Raw genomic sequence first — 24,455 nt, 5'->3', positions numbered from 1 at the left:
TTACGGATGGGTGTGAGCCACCATGTGGTTGCTGGGATTTGAACTCCGGACCTTTGGAAGAGCAGTCGGGTGCTCTTACCCACTGAGCCATCTCACCAGCGCCGGCACACATCTTTTATCCCATCATTTGGGAGGCAGAGGCAAGCAGATCTCTGTGAGTTCAAGGCAGTATAGAATGAGTTCCAGGACAGCCAGGGCTATACAGAGAAACACTGCCTTGAACAAGAAAAACAATCAATAACTGATCCAGGATGTCAGATCTCTCAATTTCTCTCATAGTCAGAGAGGATCTAGAACAGGGCTTCCCATAAACCAGGTTAAGCTTGAACTTGCTATGTATCCAAGCATGGCCTTTAACCTCTGATCTTTCTGCCTCTGCCTCCCAAGCTGAGATCCAGCACATGTGACAAGGCTGTCGGACCAAACTAAGCAACAGCTGGACTAGTAAGTAAAATGCCTGCTGCTGGGCAGACTTTGGGATCCAACTCAGTGATTCAACAAGGTTAAGTATAGACTGGAGAGTCAGCTATGGGTGAAAAGCATTTTCAGGACTGGGTTTGGGCTCCCAGTAGCCACAAGGTGGCTCACAACTCTGGGACTCTTGTTCTGAGGATCGAACACCCTCTTCAGTTTTCATGGGTGAAGACATACAGGCAAAACATCCATGCAAACACACAAATATGTATGTACACACACACACACACACACACTTTTAAAGAAAACTAAGATCCTTTCACCCTTGTCAGTAGAAAGGACAGATAAGGAAGGGCAGGACAGAGAGGATAAAGCATACTTGCCAGCCACAACATCTTCCACTATTTCTTTAAAAACAGAAAAGGAATAAACTGTCCAAAGACATTAACCTAGCTTAGTAAACTGCACTGCAGCAACTTAACTGGCTTAATCCTGAGTCATGAGGACTGCTGGGAAACGCTTATGAGGATGTTGAATGACTAACAGGGTAAAAACAGCTGCTACAACATGAAGAATAAAGCCCGAGCAGGGCTGCTGACAGGCTGTGCACTTTCTCTAGGGAGAGAGAATATATTTAACTGTTTTTAAGCCATGGGGAACAAGACACAGACTTCCCCTCATGCCTAGTGTTACTGTTCTTTCCTGGGTTCTAAAAGGAACACTTAGGCCTTTACATCATCAATTTCCATGCTGCCTCCAGACCCCATCCACCCTCCCCGTTCTCCCCAAGATCTGGGGGATGTAACACAGGTCTGTGGTGAAACATACAGTACCTTTCTTGGTTGTGGTGAAGTATTTTGAGTCAGTCATTTTGGTCCTTTATCTGTGGCCAGACTCTGCAAGACAGAGAAGAGGGTGGATCTGTGCTCTAGTCCATTTTCAGTCAGCGTATGCACAGGGAAGATGAGAGGGATCAGAACACATAAGTAGGGGAAGATAGCTGTTTATCTCATTTCACAGGCAAATGAACTGTTGGATTATGGTTGGTCTCATTTTGGAGGGTAACTGAAGAATCTATCAGTGTTTTGAATATCTTTTGACACACTTTTCCTTCTAGGAATCTGCCACAGAATGGGAGCCTGAGGTCATCTGGCTTTTTCAGTATCATTATCTATGACCATACTACTGGAAAAAACTTCCTGACTATCAGTAAGCACACAGTCACAGATAACTATAGATGAAAACATAGATCAGAAATACACATCTCTTGCCAGGCAGTCTTAGCCCTGCCCTCTGTAGAATTCATTGTGTTTAGAATGCTCTAAATATCCACTTCAGCTGTGGGCTCAGCTCACCAAAGCTCAGGGGCCATTCTCACCTCAGGGATGCAAATTTCCGTGAGAAATGAAAAGTTTAAGAAGTGAGGGAGGGGGCTGGAAAGATGATTCAACAGTTAAGAGCACTGGATGCTCTTGCAGAGGACACCAGATTTGTTTCTCAGCACCCACATGGCGGCTGACAACCACCTCCAGTCACACGGGATCCAAACACACTTTTCCTGTCTCCAAGGACACATGCGTTCACTCGGGATGTTTTATATCCCTAAAACAAATACTTAACTATTTAAAATTTGTATGTGTGTGTGCTAGTGTTGTGCCTACATGTACATCTGTGTACTATAGAAGTCCCTGGTGCCTGTGGAGGCAAGAGGGCATCAGGTCCTTGGAACTGGAATTGCAGATAGTTGTGAGTCACCATGTGAGTGCTGAGAATCAAACTGGGGTCCTCCAGAAGAGCAGCTGGTGTTTTTAACTGCTGAGTCATTTCTCCAGCCCCCTAAATAAATAAATCTCAAGAAATGGGGGGTGGGGTGGGTGTCTTCTTCCCACAACTCCCATCAAGTTTCTAAACATCGACTATTATCTCTCAAAGGCTGGAGGCTGGCACACTGTGACGACAGCGCTTCGCACATCTGTCTGGTCAAGTTTTTTAAAAATAATATCCAGCACAGAACTCGTAGTGCAAAGCACTGTAGAAGTCAGGGAGTCAGAGAAAGTACTGAGGCTCCCATGATCATGTAGCAAGCATTTACTGAGCCTCTACTCTGTACTCAACAGCTCTCTTGATGAGCAGCTAAGAGAGTAAAGGGAAGTGGGAGGGACACAGGCAAGATGGCTCTGCAGGGAAAAGCACTAGCCATGCAAATATGGTCAGAGCCCTGTCCTCCCTCTCATATGGGGAAGAATTCCTTCAAGAGAGCATACACCTCGAGCTCAGGGAGAACTAGGATTCCATTCAGCCACCTTCAAGCTGTGACTTGAGCAGGTCACACAGCCTCCTCGAGACTTTCGATAAAATAAAGTTAAAAACTGGGGAGATGGTTCCTTCAGTGAAGTGAGGACATGAGTTCAAATCTCTAGCTCCCATGTAAAAGCCAGGTGCAGGGTTGCATGACTGTAAGTGGAAGTAGGTGAGTCCCAAGAACTCATTAGTCAGCCAGTCTAACTGGATCAGGGAGCTCCTGGCTCAGTGAGAGAACCCCTTCAAATCTCCAAATATTTACATTACAATTCAGAACAGCAGCAAAATTAGTTAAAGTAGCAACAAAAATAATTTTATAGCTGGGAGTCAACACACCTGGAGGAACTGTATTAAAGGGCTGCAGCATGAGAAGGGTTGAGAGCCACTGCCATAAAATAAAAAAAGAGAGGCTTCATTAGCACAGTAAAGAAAAAAAGACATGATTCTACTTTTCTTTTGCAAAGTTCAAAAAGAATGAAGGCTCTTTCACACTGGGGCTGCAGGAAATAGCAGAAGAGATGCTGGATCTAATGATGTAAACCTTATATGTCTCTTCAGAAAAGATCCAAGTGCTACAGTGTAGCCTCTGCTTTGCTGGTCCCCACAGCATAAGCCAGGGCTGGAAACAACCCATAAGGGGAGGGGCATACAGGCTTGCCTCACAGCTGGCATGGTCCACCATCAGAGTTCTACATAAGACCAGCTTTTACATATGCAGCTAGAGCCATGAGTCCCACCATGTGTTTTTTCTAATTGGTGGTTTAGTCCCAGGGAGCTCTGGGGATACTGGTTAGTTCATATTGTTTTCTCCTATGGGGTTGCAGACCCCTTCAGCTCCGTGGGTACTTTCTCTAGCTCCTTCACTGGGGACTCTGTGCTCTGTAGTCAGTCATCAATGGGAGGAGAGGCCCTTGGTCTTGTGAAGGTTCTATGCCCCAGTATAGGGGAATGCCAGGGCCAGGAAGCGGAGTGGCTAGGTTGGGGCACAGGGGGTGAGGGGAGAAGATAGGGGATTTTTGGAGGGGAAACTAGGAAAGGGGATAACATTTGAAATGTAAATAAAGAAAAATCTAATAAAAATTTTAAAAAAAGCTTTTAATTGACAGTTTTTCAAAGAAACATAAAAGGGCCACTGCACCCCAGGGCCCTCGTTTCCTGACAGCTCAGTCATGTACTGCTGTGCACGCACTGTCAGTGGTGACTTACTTACATGTTCTTGTGCAAACTCGCACAGCCACTTTTTTCAGAATGCTGATAATGAGGTGGAAAAGATAATGGGCTTTCTACTGTCATAAAGGGATACACGGTTTAAAAAGTCAGATTTGAGAGCATAACTGCCCAAAGGGTCCAAAACAGGAGAGCCCATGTTCCTTGCTGAGTCTAAGAGAATGACTAAGGCCCAGAAAGCCACAGAATGTAATATCTAAACCCCTCCAGCATTAACCCTAGAAGGAACTAACTAGGCATGGAGGTACACAATGCAGCCCTAGCACTTGGGAGGCGAGAAAGGATGAGAGCACCGAACATAAGAAGATCGTCTTATTGCTACTAAAAGCAACAAGCAAACAACCTATTAAAAATAAAAATGGAGGGAGGGAACCACCTCTGATGTCCAACTTTGGGCGACTGGGTTTCCCTCTGCAGGAGGCCATCAGGGACTTTCCTTCCTCTGTAGGCACAGCATTATTATCTAGAAGCCCTAATTCCCAGGACAAAACCCGCCAGGGATAGATTTGATGTTACATGTAGCTGACCAGGAGAAGAAAAGGACAGGAAGGCTTCTCTTTTTGTAGGTAAGCAGGTAGGTAGGTAGATGGATGATAGATAAATAGAAAAAAAAGAAAAAGAAAAAGAAAATGGTATAATCTATACTCCAGCTCCTTAGAAGACCGATGCAAGGACTACTTGAGCACAGAAGTTCAGGGTCAGTCTGTCAAACCAACATAGTTTTGCAGCTGAGCTTTTGACACATCTTTTTTCATAGTATAACAACTGCCCACAAATTTGAGCTGACCCTGATATGCTAATTTCTGCAGTATCTATTTTGCAGAATCCTCTGCAGAAGGCCCAGTGGGACAGATGATACAGACTGTGTTCCAAAGAAGCTGATCGTGTCCAGAAACGAAAGAAGGAAAGGGATACAAGGAAAAGTGAAAATGATTTGGAAAGTTACCCAAATGCCCAGGCTAAAAATAAAGACACCCTCATCCCACTGTGAAAGCCAGCACCCACAGTTTAAAGATCTGCTATAGGGTGCTTTCCCTGTGTCTGCTCCTTAGTGAGCTTCCTCACACCAGTGCCAGGTGAGTACAGGGGAGACCTTGTATTCTCTGTTCAGCCCTGAAGGCACTTTCCCTTGCAGAGGCCTAGGAAAGCAGCTCCCAGGCAGCTGTGGCCTGCAGCACATTCCTCTCACATGAGGCCAAAGGTGTAAGACCCTGTCCTCTGACGCACCTGATCCAGTACATGAAGCACACTGAAAGGTTTAAGTAGCCAATTCAGGCAAGAAAAAGTATAAAGGTTTAGATTCTATCTTTGTGAGTGGCAGGGACGATTTTCAAAAGTAGTTAAATTGGGTGTGGTAGTTCACACCCACAATACTATAGTTCAGGAAATAGAAGTAGGAGGATTGCCATGAGGTTGAGGTCTACACAGCAAGTCTTTATGTCAAACTGGTAAACAAACAAGGTAGGAATTTGGCAGTAGAAACCATTCTGGTGGAAAGAGGCTGAATTTGGGGCTGAGATCCCCTCAATTTTAGCATTTACAAGCCAAGAAATACTTTGAGGTGGGGGCACTCCTGGAATAACTGGGTTGCCCTTCAGGAGTCACTGCCCTTGTCCCACCTCAAGCATGCGATCCCAAGACTCCTGATGCCACACGGGTAATACAGCAAATCCTATTAACTTCACTTAAAAAAATCAGCATTATGTATTTCTTTCTTTCTTGTTCTTGTGTGGGTTCCAGAGACAGAGCTCAGGCCTCTGGGCTTGGCAGCAACGGTCTTCCCTGTCAGGCCATCTCCACAGCACTCACCTCACTTTTTAAGACTCAAACCAAACACATAAAAGCTGGAAAGCAGCAGTTTCCCTTAAGTTCTGCAAAATAACTAAGCAGCCCTTGCTGAGGACACCGACACACTGGCTACAGATGGGGGTCAAGAACTGGAACCTAAGTCAAAGGGAAGAAGACACCCCTCAAAAATCCACCCATAAAAGCTCTCCTAGCTGGGCCAGCGAGACGGCTCAGTGGATAAAGGCAACCTCAGTCTCATCAGCAGGACCCATGGAAAGGTAGATGGAAGGACTGACCACCCACACCCACACCCACATCCACACACACTATATAGCATGTGTGTGCACACACAAACAAATAAAGTTAGGATTGGGCTTAAGAAAGTCCTCAACACTTTTCAAATATTTTGTCTTCATATAACTTACCTAAATCTAAATTTTTAAAAAGATTTATTTATTTTATGTATGTGAGTACACTGTCACCCTCTTCAGACACACCATCTCTCCAACCCCCTAAATTCAGATTTTAAAACAAGAAATATAAACTATCTGTTTTAAATTAATAAAATGAATTTAAATCTATAAGAAAATTTTAAGTGAGTTTTTCTCCAAAGACTCAAAATTGTTAATAGTTACATGGTGTGTGTGTGTGTGTGAGAACTATGTAGTCCTGGTAGGACTGCCTCTACTTTCTGAGTCCTGGGATTAAAGGTGTATGCTGCTATGCCTGGCTGATAATAACTTTGTTTTTAAATTTTCAGATTTATTTATTTGATGTGTATATGTATGTGTGTATACCGCATGTGTGCCTAATGCCTAAAGAGATCAAATCCCCTGAAACTGGTGTTATGGATGGTTATGAGCCATCAGGTGGGGTACCAGGAATTGAACCCAGGTCCTCTGCAACAGCAACAAGTACTTAACTGCTGAGCCATTCCTCCAGTTCTTATTAATAACAACTTTAAAATAAAAAATGTATGTGTTCGCATGTGAGTTCAGGCACACTCACATCTCAGCACATGTATGGGGGTCAGAGGGCCACACTAAGTACCAATTCCTGCCTGATATTTTGTTTGAGACATGATCTTTTATTTCCTGTGGTGTACTGCAGGCACAATGGCCCATGTGTTTTCAGGGAGTGTCCTGTCTGAGTGTTGGGATGACAGACACATATATCACATCACATCCTAGGATCTGAACTCAGATTCTCCTACTAGTGTAGCAAGAGCTTTACCCACTGAAGCATCTCCACAGCCTGATAGTAATTTTAAATTTTTTAAATTTTATTTTATAGCCGGGCGTGGTGGCGCACGCCTTTAATCCCAGCACTCGGGAGGCAGAGGCAGGCGGATTTCTGAGTTCGAGGCCAGCCTGGTCTACAAAGTGAGTTCCAGGACAGCCAGGGCTATACAGAGAAACCCTGTCTCGAAAAACCAAAAAAAAAAAAAAAAAATTTATTTTATGTGTATGAGCGTTTTGCCTGTACGTATATATCTATGTGCACATGTGTGTGTCTGGTACCCTGAATCCCTTGGAACTAGAGTTATGGATGGTTACAAACCACCCTGTGGGTACTAAGTATCAAACCCAGGCCCTCTGCAAAAGCAATGTGTTCTTAGCTACTGAGCCATCTCTCTAACTCCTACAGTACTAACTTTCTAAAGGAAACACTAGACTGCTGTACTAAAGTCAGTTAACTTCATTGCCGTTTTTTCTCACGTTGCACTTACTGTGTGTGGGTACACACCATGTTCCAACATGGGGTGGAAGTCAGGGGACAACTTGCATAATTAGATCCTCTCCTCCCACTGTGTGGGTCCCAGAGAGAGAACTCGGGTTTATCAAGCTTGGCAGCAGGGTCTTTAACTCCCGAGTCATTATTCTGGTCCCTATTTTGTTTCCAAACAAAACACAATCAACCAAACAGAATAAATACAAGTTCCTTAAGCATCATGGGATGTCATATGGATAAAGCTGTAGAGTAGAAATGCAGCTCTATGTTATGGTGGTATTGGCCAGGTCAGAGGACACTGGCCACAGTGGGGCTGGAAGCTCCCTGCGGGTGATGAAGATTATCGGTGTCCTGATGCATATCCCAGCACACTGTATAGCTAAGAGCTGAGCATGCCACTTGCTGTGAATTACACAAACATTAAAAACAATGTCTTAATTGGATGAGGTGGCAGATACCTTTAATCACAGCATTTGGGAGGCAAAGGCAAGAGGATCTCTTTGAGCTTGAGGGCAGTCTGGGAGCCTGGTCTACAAAGCAAATTAATGTCAGGGCTACAAAGACCCTATCATAAACAAAAAACCGAATGAATGGAAGAAGAGAAAAGAAAAGGAAGAAAGAAAGGAAAGAGGAGATGACTATTTTACGTCGGTAAGACGGCTCGATCAGATAAATGTACTTGTGACCAAGTTTGACAAACTTAGTTCCATCCCTGAACCCCAAAAAGGGAAAAGGCAAACCCGTAGTTTGTTCTCTGACATCTATGAATGAACTATATTGGGAAAAAAAAGTAAGGAAAAGCCAGGTGGTGGTAGCCCACACCTTTCCCAGCCAGCCTGGTCTACACAGGGAGTTCCAGACAGCCAGGGCTACACAGGGACACAGGGAAACCCTGTCCAGGAAAAAACAAACAATAATAGAAAAAAAAAAAAAAAAAAAAAAAAAGCCAGTGTTGGAGAGGAAAATGTTGACTGGATTAAAATTCGGGGGGGGCGGGGGGGGCGGGGGGGGGAGCCTTTCTGTGTGGCATAAAAGCTAGCCTTAAAGGTCCAGTTATAAACAATCAGTTTTCCTGTATGACCAAAACAAAATAAAAACAAAAAGAGGCAAATTTTAAACTCACAATAACTGTCATGACATTGACAACAAAGGCAAACTCATTTCCATAACATGGCAAAATCCATCGTACCTGAGGCAAGTACGTCGGTGGCACATGGGGTACCCAATCCTTGGGAAACAGATGGTGAGTTTGGGGCCAGCCTAGGCTACATAACAAGACCTTGTCACAAAACAAACAAAACCCACCAATACAAAGAGAAGAATGGAGACACAGGTATGTAGACAGTTTACCAAATATAAGACATTCATACCTAGTCATAATATAAGAGATGGAAACTGGAATTACAATCAAACGCCATTGATCAGATACTGGACTGATGAAGACCCAAAAGTCTGATAAGATGCTATGCTGGTACAAATGTAGGAGATAAGGACCCTTATGTGATGTCAACAAGAGTCTAAATTAATTGTCTTCTACAACTCTTAGTGTGGCAGTAGCTTTCAAAACTGTAAATTCCACCTGGCTCTGCTTTCTGAGTGCTGGGATTAAAAGAATGTTCCTCTATCTCCAGCTATACATGCTTTTTTAAAGGTCTTATGTGTATGCCTACATGTATGTATGTGTACCTTGTGTATGCCTGGTGTCTGCAGGAGACAGGGAAGGGCATGGGATTCCCTGGAACTGGAGTTACAGGTGGCTGGGAGATCAGCCAGTGCTCTTACCCACCAAGACGTCGCTCCAGTTCAGCATGCTTTCGTCATAACTATCAGAGACAGTCAATAGAAAGGCATGCCAGGGTTGCTATAGAAACATGTGAGTATCTTTCAGGTTTCCAAGCACATCCACTGTCTTTAAGATTTATCAGTGGTTCCTTCCAGAAAGGAGGCTGGGTGACTAAGGGATGGGATGAGACGGACTCTTCTTTTACCCTATTCTATAACTTGGAAACTGTGCTGTGTGTACAAAGCACCTATTCTAACATAAAGCAGCTGAGATTTATGGTTGGTACATTTACCCTAACACTGGTTCCAACAACATGCTCAGTCCGCAGCCTCAGCTTTAACTCTCCTACCCCACACAGCTACCTACCTCTACAGTAAGAGGGACACAGGCCTCATGACAGTAGATCGCTCCTGACTCCAACTTCTCCAGAGCCTTCTTCATTTCTCTAATTTGAGATCTGTTCTGTTTAACATAGTCAACCCAGTGCCTGGCACATTCCAGGAGCTCACCAAATGCTGGCCAGCTCAATGAATGAAAAGGCAGGTTCCCGGGCTGGAGAGATGGCTCAGTGGTCAAGAGCAGTGACTGCTCTTCCGAAGGTCCTGAGTTCAAATCCCAGCAACCACATGGTGGCTCACAATCATCTGTAACGAGATCAGACTCCCTCTTCTGGAGCGTCTGAAGACAGCTACAGTGTACTTACATATAATAAATAAATAAATCTTAAAAAACAAGAAAAAGAAAAAGAAAAAGAAAAGGCAGGTTCCCAAGGAAGCTACCAAACCAAGGGCTCACAACAAATCCAACTCTGTGACAAGCACCAGGGACCAGGAACAGAAGGCTTTGTAGTTAACCTTCAACAGATACAGCAAGGCTGAACCAATGCCAAGCTGGCTGCCAGAGTCTGGCTTTACTACAAACAGTTAGTAAATCTCCTGACTCTGGCCTCACATTTATTTTCCATCTGTACAACAGGTGAAGGTGGAACTTGGATGACAGAAGGAAGCTGGGGCAGATCCTGACTCATCCAACTAAGCCCCTGGTCTCCCTCCTCACCCAGGCCCAGGCGGCCCACTGGTCAATGCAGAGTTTGAAAACCAGTCAGATAACCACATTTCAGATGTTCTGGTTTGCCACTCAATCAATTTCCCCACCAATAGATGTTCTTCTGGTGTCAAACAATAGGAAGCAGAATGGGATCACTGTAAATGCATGAGACATCTTTCTTCCTAAGGGGACAGAAGAGGGGAAAGTTCAGCATGCAAGCAGGCAGAGCCAGTCAACCTTATGAAGGGTTTTCCCATTGATTTAGGGTCTGTCCCGGGGAATGTGCATGCAACAAGAGGACGACTTGCAGGAGCTGGCTCTCCCCCTCCACCATGTGGACTCTAGGAACTCAATCAGTTCATGAGGCTTGGTGGCAAGGGCCTTTACACCTCACAGGCCCTGTCTGAATTCTTGAGACAAGCTATCCTGATGCTTTGTTTTGTTTTTGTCAACTTGACACAAATTTAAGTATATCTAAGAAGAGATGGGCTTGAGAAAATGGCTTCCCCAGATTGTCTGTAGACAAGTCTGTAGGCCATCTTATTAGTGATTGTGTTGGGGAGGGCCCACCTCACTCTGGGTGGTGGTCTTGGGTGTAGAAGAAAGCATGCTGAGTAATGAGCCAGTAAGCAGCACGCCTCTGTGGCTTCTGCTTCAGCTTCCGCCCTGACTTCCTTCACACTGGGCTAGAGTGTGGCACTGTAAACTGAAATAAAACCTTTCCTTCCCAAGCTCCTTCTGGTCACGGTATTTATCACAGCAATAGAAAAGTAACTAAGAGGGCTGGAGAGATGGCTCAGTGGTTAAGAGCACTGATTGCTCTTCTAGAGGTCCTGAGTTCAACTCCCAGCAACCACATACATGGTGGCTCACAACCATCTGTTATGGGGATCCGATGCCCTCTTCTGGTGTGTGTGAAGACAGTGACAGTGTACTCACAGACATGAAATACATACATAGATCTTTAAAAAAAGAAAGAAAAAGAAAAGCAACTAAGAAATAGAACTCCATTATGTAAGTCAGGCTAGCCTCAAACTCATGATTCTTTTGCCTCAGCTGGCGGACAGGATTGCAGGTATACACCACCGTGCTCGGGTGATTAAGTCTTCAGGAGGAAGGAAGACCATAGCACTCTGAGGAGGAAAGTGCTCCATTGTCCACAAGGGCAGACACTGGCCAGTGAGGCCTTTCTTCCTTCCCAGCCATGCAATCTCTGCACTGAGAAGCTTTGAGGGTGGCATGCAAGTATATGCACTGAACACTGAGGGCACATGATGAGTTGATAAGGAAGCTGATTAGCAAGACAGACAGACAGATGAGAACAACTTAAGGTCTGACTCAGGTGCAGCACCACTTCTGAATGCATGGATATAGATATACATAGGCAGGGAAAACTGACCCCTGAAGGTCTCTGCTGGAGCTGTAACTGTTCCATCCTTTCCTGACAACAGCTGCTCAGAAACCTGCCACATGGATAGATGGATCTCAAGGGCAATCAGGAGTAAGTCAGAACAGACACAGAGGTCCATACCTGCAATCCTAGTTCTCGGGAGGCTGAAGAACAAGGATCATGGATTCCGGGTCAGTCTGGATTCCCTAGGGAGACCCTGTCTCAGAAAAAGGAAAGAAAGGGAAAAGGCTAAGAAAGAGAGGGAATGAAAAGGGGCATTCTTTAACCAAGAAGAAAGCCCAGCTGGTAAAGTGCTTGCCAAGCAATCATGAAGACCTGAGTTCTCCAGAGCTCAGGGAAGAAAGCTGGTGCTGCACTTGTGACCACCAGGTGGACCCCTGGAGCTTACTGACCAGGCAAAAGTTAATGATTTCCAGGCCAGTGAGAAACTCTCAAAGATCCAGGTGGCTAATGCCCAAGGAACAATACCTCCAAGTTGACCTCTGGCCTCTACAGACATGTGACTGTATCTACACACTCATCCAGCACACACGGAAATACACACAATGGAGGGCTAGAGTGGCGTTGCTGCTTCTCCCTTACCTAAGACAGAAGAGCTGGAGTGTGCTCAGCTCTTTCAGCTGTCTCAAGGACAGAGACTGGCTTATCACACCAATGTCCCCTGCCTAACTGTGACCCTCCCCTGTGAGGCTGAGCAAGATTCCAGGCACTTCTCCCCATTTGACAACCTTTCATCTTACTCAGTGTTTCTAGTGGTGTTGGTGACTGAATCCAGTGTCATACCTACAAAGCAAACTCTACCCAGGAGCTACAGTCTTTAAAAAGGAAATGGCTCCTCCCAGGTGAGCACGAACACCCATTTTAAGGACAGGGAAACAGGGAAGGCTAACCCCAAGACCAAAAGGTGAGTCGTCAGCAGACAAAGCACTTCAGACTGTCTCTCTGAGACAACGTGGTCTCCAGACTCATACAAACAGGCTCTTTAAGTCAGCCTGGCCAACTATGAGAAAATGTTCCATGTTCTTCAGGCTTGGCATGAAATGCAGAACAAAGACAGTGCTTACAGAAGTATGACAAACAGACACACATTGTGGGCCAGACCCCACACTGAATTTTAAATTTAGTTCTCATGGGGTAAAGATGGCTCAGCTGATAAAGGTGCCTGCCACAAGTCTGGTGAACTGAGTTGGCTCCCAGGACCCATGTGGTGGAGAGAGAGAAAAAACCCTGTAAGTTGTCCTGACTTCCACACACTATATAACAAAAGTATTAATTAAAAGTTCCAGCCAGGCATGCTGGCACACGTCTTTAATCCCAGCACTTGGGAGGTAGAGGCAGGTGGATTTCTGAGTTTGAGGCCAGCCTGGTCTACAGAGTGAGTTCCAGGACAGCCAGGGCTACACAGAGAAACCCTGTCTCGAAAAAAAAAAAGTTCCATCTTCGGGCTGGTGAGATGGCTCAGCGGTTAAGAGCAGTCGGTGCTCTTCCGGAGGCCATGAGTTCAAATCCCAGCAACCACATGATGGCTCACAACCATCCATAATGAGAAACAAATAAAGAACCTATGGGCCGGAGCAGGACCCAGAGCAAGTAGGGCCAGAGCAAGAAGGGGAAAGGGAAGGAGAAAAAAAAATTACATCTTCATAACATCTGTGAAGATTTTATCAATAGCACAGGTTCACAGATAAGGAAAACTGAGGCCAAGAGAGGTTAAGGCGTTTGTTTGGAGTCACACAGCTAGAAAGCAATAAAGCCAACACCCTCTTACACTGTCTTATGAGGAGGTCACATGTCCCACTCAGTCTAGGGAGGCAAATACTTTTCTCTGAATGAAGCCCTGGTAGAACTGAATATAGGTCAGACTAAAGGGTACAGGATACAAGCTGCCACATATGCCAGCAGCGTTCCTCAGATGTGAATAGCAGGCAACTTTCGGCCCCACCTACTGAAACAGCAGGGACAGCAGGTTTGGTGACATGGCTAGTAAAAGCCTGTCTGGATAAGCTTGCCAAGCTGTGAGTCTCTTGGGATTTAGATGAGAACTGATTAATCAAAGCCATCTCTGGAGGCTCGTAGTAATTAAAAGCTTCAAAATGAAAAGGACCCAAAGGTAGAAAAGTACCACATGCAAGTCCTTCGTCAGCAGTGAGCCTCAAGAGCCTCACTTCAGAGTCAGGGGTCAGTTTCCCAGTAATTTACCAACAGAGCCTCATCCTCTGGATTACAACAAAACAAACAAACAACCCTACCAGGCAGGTGGTGGACACGCCTTCGAGCCCAGCACTTAGGAGGCAGAGGCAGGTGGATCTCTGAGTTACAGATAGCCAGAGCTACATAGAGAGACTCTGTTTTAGAAAATAAAACTAGGGCTGGCGAGATGGCTCAGTGGTTAAGAGTGCCGACTGCTCTTCCGAAGGTCCCGAGTTCAAATCCCAGCAATCACATGGTGGCTCACAACCATCCATAACGAAATCTGATGCCCTCTTCTGGAGTATCTGAAGACAGCTACAGTGTACTTACATATAATAAATAAATAAATAAATCTTTAAAAAAAAAAAAAAAGAAAAGAAAACTAAATAATAAAAACAAAATAAAACAAAACAAACAAATTAGTAAGAATGTCTTTGGGACAATATTCATGATAATTAAAATAAGAAAGAAACCAGAGAAACAAGGCTTATTACAATCTCTGCTCTCCCACCCACTTTCTAGAGAATTGTAGCCACCCATTCAGCAGGCACAGTATATAGTGCCATCCACTGCAGGCCTGGGACTATGCCCATGTGCGAGTTGTATAAAGTAGGCCAAAGATAGAATGGCATAAGACAGGAGAGTGATCCTGCCCTTCAGAAAAATTGTGACCAAAGCTCCGAGGGGAGCCCTGAGATGGGTGGAGCATCAGAGAAGTTCTCTAAGGTGAAGGGAAGTCTGGGCAGCTATGGAAAGATGGGTGACAGGGAGAATACTCACTCAACACATTCCAGTGTAACAAGGCAGGGACCTGAGAACAGCGGAGCTGCCAGTGCTGCTAGAAGCAGGCTCCAACTCATTTCACTGTTATGGTAATCCACTTAAAACAAGGGCCCAGACACAAAGAAGCCCATGGATTAAGAAGTTAAGTGACAAGGGCAATTATTTTCCTTTAAAAAACCACCACTAAGCCAAATATGGTGACACGTGCACTTGGGAAGTAGAGTCAAGAGGGATGGAGTTTGAGCCTTGGGCTGTGCTACACTGCAAGACAAAACAAAGACTTGGGAGAAGAGATGAGCAAAGGAGCTTAGAGAAGGAAGTACAGGCTCAGGGATGGCCTTGGAGGCCAGTGTGGTGGCCTCTGCCAGCAGAAGACACAAAAGTCTTGTCAAATATCAAGTGGCATCTGCCACTGCCCAGGAACGCCACCTCCCAGACATTTTCTTCCCTTGCATGCCAGGAACTCACACTCTGCTTTCTCCTCCAATGCTGCTGGCCGTGCCTTCTCCTTTGCTTTGCCCCTTCCTCTCCTTCCACAGGAGAGCTGAGCGGCCCATGCCCAGTCCTCTCCCTTCTCCATCCACACTATGTCACCTCTGGAGATCTCACCCACACTCTGACAATGCACACTCACTACCTCTGGCCCACTCTCCCTGCACCTCCCAGCTCAATTAGCCAAGCCTCCTAACTGACGACAGCTCCATTCAAAGGCCTCTATAGCAGGGGCTCAAACTGCACAAGATCACAACTAACCTCTAGCAGCTTTTCCTCCCCAAACCCTGCTACCCTGCAGTTTTCATCATCCACTTTCTACCAACACCGTCTGTAGCAGGCTCCTGGATCAAAACCTCAGTTTCTTGACTGTAGAGGAATTTAAATACAATATAGTCGATCCAGCATGGGATCAATCCAAAGACTTAGGTCTGTGTGATCTGGCTGGAGTGCCACATGTTTAATCTCTCTGGCTGGAATACAGACAGACCTTTAATCCCAAACAATGAAGGTACGGTTAGTTTGTAGAAGGAAGCAGCCATGTTTGAAAGTGTCTAATTGAGAGGCAGACAAAGTGATGAATGAGAGAAAGATTTAACAGAATGAGTCAGAGATAGGATATGCACAACCCTCAGGAGTGGAGAAGCTGAGAACCAGTGCAGTGAGTTCTTCGTGAGTTCCTGCAGTTCAGTGCAGGTCAGCAGAAGCAGCTGAAGCCAGAGTAAGAAGGAGTCAGAAAATTAAAACAAATTGCCAGAGCTAGTGTGAGGCCAAGCAGAGCAATTTAGTGAGAAGCTAAGAAAAGCCAGGTTGAATCAGTGAGACTGGAGAGGAGTCTGAGCCACAACAGCTAAGATGAACCAGGCAGCTAGAGTTCAGAAAGAGCTAGAAAGGGTGAGCTTATTATTCATCAGTAATCCTCCAAAACAACAATTAACATTTGTTACACTTCATCACGTCTGCTCCCATACCCCATATCTAGGAATTGAACAACCTAGGTCCTCTTCAAGATCCATTCTTAACCACTGAGGCACCTCTTCAGCCCAGGCTTCTTTTCTAATCTACAATCTGTCTACTTTGCTAGGAAGACCTTTTCTCTGGATAGCTTCATGTCTTGGATCTTCTGAGTCTTGGCTCAGACATCACCTTGTTTTTTATAAAGACAAGGTCTTTCTATGTAGTCCTGGCTATTCTGGAGCTTGCAATATAGACCAGGCTGGCCTTAAGCTCAGAGGATTCTGCCTCCCAAGTGCTGGGATTAAAGACACCATACCTAGCTGTTACCTTCTTCTTAAGGCTTCTCTGACCACTTGATTTCATAGCTCTCACTCTCTCACACACACATACAGTATACATATGTAGATCAGGGGACATCTTGGAGAAATTTGAAATTGGTTCTCTCCTTCTACCATGTGGAGTGCCAGCAGAATCAAATTCAGATTGTCAGGCATGGTGGCAAGTGCCTTTATCCACTGAACTATCTTGTCAGCCCTATGTTAGTTCTTTTATTATTAATGCTTTTTAGTCAGGGTCTCAAAACATAGCCTTGGCTGGCCTAGAACTTGCTAGTAGACCAGGCTAGCCTTAAACTCACAGAGTTCTGCCTCCCAGGTACTCGGAGTTGTGGGATCAACGGTGTACATCACCATACATATCTTCCTGCGACTGTTTTTAGACAATGTCTTCTTATTTAGCTCAGGCTGGCCTAGGACTCACTAGTGGCCCAGGACAGCCTTGGAGTCATGGCCTTTCTGCCTCAGGGCTGGGTTACAGGGCTGTGCTATTATGCCTAGCTGGCTGCTTTATCTAAAGCAGTGTACCTCTTCAATCCCCAACACTGTCTAACCCTCTGTCCTGTTTTCTTCTTTTGAAGTATTAACGTATTATAAACAGTACTTATAGCATCTATTTCTTCTTCCACAATGCAGATTTCATGAGAACCAGGACTTAGATTAGCTCAGTACTGTGTTCCTACCTCTTGCATCAAGCAAACAAGTGCTCAGCACACATTGATAACTAATGCTCAACTCTTAGAGAATTTCATGTTTTGTAAACCAGTCTCAAACTACTATTGACTATTGTGAAATGGAAAATGCCAGACCACCAAGCTCATTTCACAGCCAGTAAGAGGAAGGTTAAACATACAGATCAGAGAGAAAAAAATAGCACAGAGGAGATGACCAGGTGGCAACATCTCAGATGGGGGAAATGGGCTGAGAGGAGAGCTCAGTGCGAAAGCATTCGACTAGCATGCACGAGCCAGAGGTTCCATCCATCCTCAGGATCACAAAACATTAATTAAAAATACATACTTGTGGTAGTTTCAGTGTATAGGCTTAGATGTTTGAATACTTAGTCTCTAGTTGGTGGAACTATTTGGGAACTATTAGGAGGTATGGCTTTGTTAGAGGAGGTGTTAGTGGGGTAGGCTTTGAGGTTTCAAAAGCCACACCATTTCCAACCAGCTCACGCGCGCTCTCTCTCTCTCTCTCTCTCTCTCTCTCTCTCTCTCTCTCTCTTCTTCGTGCTTGAGGATCAGATGTGAGTTCTCAGCTACTGCTCAAGCCTTCTGCCATGCTCCCTACCATGATGGTCATAGACTCTAACCCTTTGGAATGCTGAGTCCCCAGACTAAATGCTTCCTTTCATAAATTGCCCTGGTCATGGTGTCTCTTCACAGTAGTTGAAAAGTAACTAAGACAATAAAAAATTGGAGGAGAGGCATGTCCAGGCCCTTTCTTCAGTGAGGCAGGCCATAACCTGCTCCTGCAGGCTCAGAGTGAACATATCCTAAGAGGTGGAGCACCATGCCATGGCCGCAAGGAAAGCACCATCAGGCCCTTAGTGTCTCTGTACTTGCTGATCCTACCAGGATTATCCTCTCCTGCCCTAGTATGGCTGCTCCAAATTATCCTTCAAATCTCAGCTTAGCTGACATCACTTTAAGACACATTCCCTGCATCTACTACTTAAGAAGGTATTTATATGCTACTCTCCAGGATTTCTATCCATGTGCACACATTCACTAAGCCCCTACCATGACCTGGAAGCCGTTTTATGTGCACTGAAGGAAAGAGAAATCTTTGCAGACAAGCAAGATTAAGATTAAAACAAAAACAAAACAACAAAAGACAGAGCTGGCAAAAAAAGAAAAAAGAAAAAGAAAAAAGGAAGGAAGGAAGAAAAGAAAAGAAGAGAAGAGAAGAGAAGAGAAGAGAAGAGAAAAGAAAAGAAAAGAAAAGAAAAGAAAAGAAAAGAAAAGAAAAGAAAAGAAAAAGGGAGGAGGGGCTGGTGAGATGGCTCAGTGGTTAAGAGCACCCGACTGCTCTTCCAAAGGTCAAGAGTTCAAATCCCAGCAACCACATGGTGGCTAACAACCATCCATAACGAGATCTGGCGCCCTCTTCTGGAGTGTCAGAAAAAGGCAGGAAAGGAGGCCAGCAAGCACAGAGCAGGAGGAAAGGAGGCTGAAACTTAACTAGTGGCCACCGAAGGCCTCCAGGTGAAGCATATTTGGAAAACCACAGCCAGACCAAGGAACAGCTAAGGGTTAGGCATGGGGCTCAGTAACAGAGCAGAAGCTCAACAAGCATGAGGTCCCGGGTACCAGGCCCACCAGCAGAGCACAGGTGGGAGCGTGCCTGGTGTCTGAGGAGAGAGGATGGATGGGCAATGAGGACACACTGAATGGGACTGGGCACTGAGTGTCAGAAGAACAGTCTGCCATCACTGAAAGAGTGTGGGCTTTACCCTGCTGCAGTGGAATCCTGACAGGTACACACGTGCATCTTAAGATGCTCGGTGTCCTTTTTAACGGGCTCTGGCTGCTATGTCTTCTGTTTTCCTCACACCCTATTAGTTTTGTATTATGGCATTTGTTTTCTACTTCTGCTTTGTCTCTCCCCCAAGAGAAAGCAACACTATGGCAGAAACTAAGTCTGGCTTGTTGACTTACTGGTACATTCCAGTGCCAGACTCTAGTGGGTCTCAATAAACACTGATTGAGTGAATGAATGAATGAATGAATGAATGCTAGACTTAGGAAGTCTCTGTTGTCAGAATCGTAACACCAAGCACTTCAACTGTTCAACATAAAGAAGATGGAAGCAGACCCAACAACTAGTGACACAAAAACTGTCTTTCTACCTCAAAGAGCTTAAGACCAAAAAGCAATCAGGGTGTGGCTAAAAGTATATGCTGCCCAAATCTACTCCTGTATATAACATAGCTGGGGAAGTCCTTAAACCAAACACCAAAGCACTGTCTCTAAAGCTTCTGAGGATAGGCTCAGTGACATGGCTCAGTGGGAACAGTATTTGTCCGGCAGCCTGATTTGAGCCCTGAATGGGGCCCTGATGGTGGCAGAAGAGAACCCACTCCCAAAAGTTGTTTTCTGATTCTCACTGGCCATGGCAACAGTGTCCCTGAGCCTACACAAAAATAAATAAATAGATGTAATTAAAGGTTCTTAAGGGGTCTGGGAGAGATTAAAGGCATCTGCTGCTCTTGCAGAGGACCCAGGTTCAGTTCCCAATACCCACATAATGCTTACAACTGTTTGTAACTCTAGTCCCAGGGGCCCTGTTGGTCTACTCCGGTCTCCAAGAGCACCAAACTCACACACACATATATGCAGGTAGCCACCACATAACTTTTTTATTTTTATTTTTTTAAAAGCTTTATTTATTATTATATCTAAGTACAGTGTAGCTGTCTTCAGATGCACCAGAAGAGGGCATCAGATCTTATTACGGATGGTTGTGAGCCACATTGCGGTTGCTGGGATTTGAACTTCGGACCTTCGGAAGAGCAGTCGGTGCTCTTAGCCACTGAGCCATCTCTCCAGCCCAACATAACTTTTTAAAAAAGCTTTTGAAGACTGGGAATATAGGTAAGAGGTGGTCTACTTTCCTGGTGTGTATAAGGTCGAGGTTTATCCCCCAGTACTAACAAATAAAACAAATCAGAGCTGGTGAGAGAGCCCCGTGGGCAGAGGCATTTGTTGCTTAGCCTGACAATCTGGGTGTGATCTCTGGCCCTGAGCTCCCACGGCAGGAGAGAGCCAGGTCCTGGGAGTTGTCATTTGCCATGCACAGGTGCCCAGTGGCACACACACAGAGAATGTAAAAGATTTTGAAGTATGATTCCCCCATTCTATTGTCCTCTACCAACTCTATCTGTCATCTTAGGGTGCACTAAGAGGACCAGATCGGAACCTGGGGGCGATCAGTGACTATGGTATCCTAGGTAATGGACTCTGAACTTCAGTAGTCTACCAGCTATACCAACCCTTAAATAGAAGGGTCCTCCCATCTTTAGAGACCATCCTATTAGAGGTTGAAGACACAAGGGAGCTTCAAATCTGGAGCCACAGCCAAGCCTCTGGCCCCACTAGCTAACAGGATCCATCCTAGAACTAGAGGTTGACAAAGCTAAAACTGGTCAACACATGTGGAATCCAAACTTCAGCCAACACTAATGGAGGTCTGCCATCTCCCTGCCCACCAGACTCTGCTCAGGCATGCTGCTAATGGGGAACAGCAATGGAAGCTTGAAGCACATAAGTCCCTCTAACAGTCACACTTTCCCTATCCCGCTGGGATGGCATGAGGATGCACAGAACATCACCTGGAGCCCTCACAACGCAACGGAATAGTCATTCGTTTGATCTTTCCCCAGACACATATCCGACATTGCCATGTGCCTCACAAGATGCTGGACACATACAGTTCAGGCAAGTGCTTGCAAAGGACTAAGAGATCTTTACTAAGAAGGTAGCCAAGTAAGCAGACAACTACATTCACTGTGATCACTGCCACAGGACCCTAGAGGAGCAGCCAACGCAGACCTCCCCAGGCGGCAGTCCAGCAAAGGAGCCCAGGCAAGAGCAGCAAGTGTGGGCTGTGCACAGACAGAAGAGCACAGAGCGAAGACAAGCACAGGTGCGGCTTGCAAAGGTGGCACATCTGAGTGCGACTGGAAGGTCAAAGAGTAGAGTGAGAAGCTGAAGATGGAGAGCCAGGTAGAAGCTAAGTCTAGAAGGGCTTGGATGCTACACTAAAGTCAGTTCCAGCTGAGGGCAAGGAGGGACCACTGACAAGAGTTCCAAGGAGGGTTTCTCTGTGCAGCCCTGACTGTCCTAGAACTTACTCTGTAGTTGCAAGCTCACAGATGGGCTTGCCTCTGCCTCCCAAATGCTGGAATTAAAATAAAGTCATGCGCCACCAAACCTCGTGAATAGTTTGTTTTTTTTTAATTTCTCCAATTTTCTCCCTAGAGTATTTTTTCCTCTCTGTAAAGTGATAAATATCAGAAGAAGAAGAAGAAGCAGCAGCAGCAGCAGCAGCAGCAGCACCAGCACCAAGCTAGCTCTTCTGGTTGTGATAATCTCAGCAGCATATCTTAGGAAAAAAGACCTGTTGAGAAACAGAAGTGCCTTCAAGGGACAAGTTCCCCTCAGCCATCTGAAGCGCATCAGCTATACAGCCTAAGCAAACCATGCCTGCTTCCTGTCAGCACTGCAGGCTCGGGTGCCAGGGTGGGGGGAAGTGTGCAGTCAGACATGCAGAAGATGAAAGTCCAACCCAGCCCCAGCTGGACCCGCAACAAACTGTTCTCAACTACTTTTAGGAAGAGAAGTGAGAAGAGCGGGAGAGGTCCTTAGTATTTAAAGGTCTAGTTGGAGAAGGAAGCAGTAAGGAACCTCACAGGGCAGACAGCCTTCCTCAGACACAGGACCCAGCAGGTACCATGGCTCAGGGTCGACAGTAATATGTTCTGCAAGATATCCTCACCCAACACCTTAGACACTGGCGGTGGCTCAGCAGTGTTTTCTTTAGGACTATTCTGAGACAAGGTCTTTTTATGTAGCCATGGCTGGTACTTACCATGCAGATCATGCAGGCCTCCTCCCAGCCCAGCTTCATGAGTGCTGGCTGGGGTTGCAGGCATGGACCACCACGTCTCCCCAAAACCCTTATTTTTCTTGGTGCTTGGAATAGAAACCAGCCTTGCAAACGCTGGGGAAGTGCTCTACCACTTTATCTACATATTTTATTAGGATAGAAACCCAGCTGAAGTTGAGTTATCCAGGTCACACAACTGGGAAGCTGCTGACCTGGGGCTAGAGCCAGGAGCTGACTGGCAGGGAGTCAGAGTGCTCATTCCTCTGGACCTCTGAGCCCTTCAGACTACCCGGTGTGAAGCTTCCAGTCAACCCACACTCATCAGATGATCTCTACAGAGACACGGAAGGGCTGATTCTTGGGGACTAGCAAAGCCCTCTTGATAGCTCTTAAGATGCAAAGGGACTTGTGGGCTCCATTCAGGACAGAGTGCAGGCCTCTGTTTATGCCCCTACACGTTGCTTTATCTTCAATTATCCCTTGGAAGGATAGGAATAAGGTGACACTATTAAGTTTCTGTGAATTCAGTGGGACTAGAAAAACATCACAGAGCTCATGACAGACAGACAGACAGACAGAAGAGCTAGCCGGGTGTGGTGGTTCAGCTCTGTAATCAATCCTAGAACTTCGGAGTCTGAGGCAAAGGGGCTGCTATGAATTCAAGACACGTGAGATATCCTGGCCAGACTGGGACGGAGTGAGACTGGCAAAAAAAAAAAGGCAATTAATGTAACATTTTTACTCACTACTTTTTCCAAAAGCTCAAGGAAACTTTCACAGGCTCATTACAGTTTCTTGCACTCAAGAGGAAGTAGGAAGATAGTAAGTCTCTCTTGTGTTCCTGTCAGGGAAACTAAGGCATAAGGAAGGAGCAACAAAATGTCTCCAAAGGAAAAGATGCTCAGGCACCAAGTCTCCTTCCCATCTCCCAGGCAGACCAGTCATCCCAGGCACCATGACAGGCCAAAGCCCGTCCTGTGGGCCTGTTCCCCTAGAACCTAGGACCAAAAGATCCCCCAAGGGGTCCCGTTGTTCCCCCTCTTTACTGCAAAAGGAATAAAGTGCAAACGGGATGAAGGGGATTTCTGGATATCAGTTTCAAGAATAGCCCATGGGGTTTACAGTTCCCAATAGGCAGGAAGACCTTCAGACTCTTGCCCTGAGAGCCAAAACACTGACAGCAACAACCTGCGCCCGCCCGAACAGCCTCCTAATGAAAGTGTATCAACCGCTCCTCCTAATCATCGGACCAGACGACAGGCGAGAAGGCTGCATCCTGACACCAACCCAAACAATATATTGGCGACAATATATCAAGTCACTCCTAGACTCCAAGCCAGCTCCAGGTGCCTTTCTCCGGGAGCTCTGAAGGTCTCTGGAGACCTACATAGGAAGCCTGATTTTGCCTCTACTACTCGAATGACCTTTCGTGTGTGATTTAACCTCCCGTGCCTCGGGGTCCTCGCGAGTGAGAGGGGGAAAGCAACAGTAGCTATCTTACAGAGGCCGCTGTGAGCTCAGTACACAAAGTGCTTAGCACAGAGGTTCGAAGTCAGGAAGGGCTGGAGAACCAACCAGTGACAAGACATTCTTGTGTTAGAACTAAGACAAGTGTCCCCATTCCGTCAACGTGTCCCTGAGGATCCAAAGGACGAGGGGCGGGCGGCAGAAGGCCATTTCTAGATGTTTGCCCCGTTTTGGGGGGCGGCGGCTAAGAGATAAGACCCTGAACGAGGAGGCCTGAGGTTGGCCGAGGAGTGGGAAGGGACAAGCAGGGCGCAGTGGAGGCCTAAGTGCAGGAGTCTCTCCGAACCGGACTGCGGACCTGAGATGACGGGCGGCTTGACGCCGGGCCGCCAAGCCGTCGGGAATGAATGAGCACGCAGGCCTTTCACCTTCGCCCTCTCGCGGCTCGCAACCCTCCAGCGCTGCGTCCTCTCCGTGACCTCTGACCTCGCAGCCCCCCCCCCCCACCTCGGACCCCTTCGGGTTTGTTTGTTTTCCTATCTTGCCGGGCTGCCTTTTTCCTCACCCACAAATCCAAACGGCTCCGGGTGCCGCGGCTCGGCTCGCTTCAGCAGCAAAATGTCCGCAGCCTCCGCCTCACTCTCCTCCGGTGCGTCGCAGCAGCCGGCCGCTCCAAGCTCCACGGCTGTCACCTGCCGAGCGGAAGTGAGAGGCCCGTGCGCGGAACTTCCGGTGGACGCACACCCCGGGGGCGGGGTCGAGGGTGCAACCTGGCGGGAGGGGCTGGGGACCTGTGGGGCGGGGCCTGTGTGGGAAGGGCGGGGCCTTAGCAGGGCCGGCTTTTATGAGAATTGAGGGCCTGGGCGGGCCAAGCGGCTAAGTTCAGGCTGGGATACTCTTGCTCAGAATCCCTGGC

General features: G+C 46.4%; 1 protein-coding gene across 1 annotated transcript in view; it reads right to left on the bottom strand.

Moving 5' to 3' along the window:
- The window catches only part of Ap1b1 (adaptor related protein complex 1 subunit beta 1), a 53,775-nt gene extending 29,531 nt beyond the window's left edge, over positions 1 to 24,244 (bottom strand). Inside the window, exons 1-3 of the mRNA XM_029483167.1 lie at positions 24,105 to 24,244; positions 11,823 to 11,898; positions 1,248 to 1,310 (exon numbers count right to left, since the gene is read on the bottom strand). Of these exons, the coding sequence (XP_029339027.1) occupies positions 1,248 to 1,284 (37 nt within the window). The 5' untranslated portion in view covers positions 1,285 to 1,310; positions 11,823 to 11,898; positions 24,105 to 24,244. The remainder of the gene's footprint in view (positions 1 to 1,247; positions 1,311 to 11,822; positions 11,899 to 24,104) is intronic.
- Positions 24,245 to 24,455: the final 211 nt, after the last annotated feature.

This window comes from Mus caroli, chromosome 11 (assembly GCF_900094665.2).
Source record: "Mus caroli chromosome 11, CAROLI_EIJ_v1.1, whole genome shotgun sequence".
NCBI lineage: Eukaryota > Metazoa > Chordata > Mammalia > Rodentia > Muridae > Mus > Mus caroli.
This window is presented reverse-complemented; position numbering and strand designations above follow the sequence as displayed.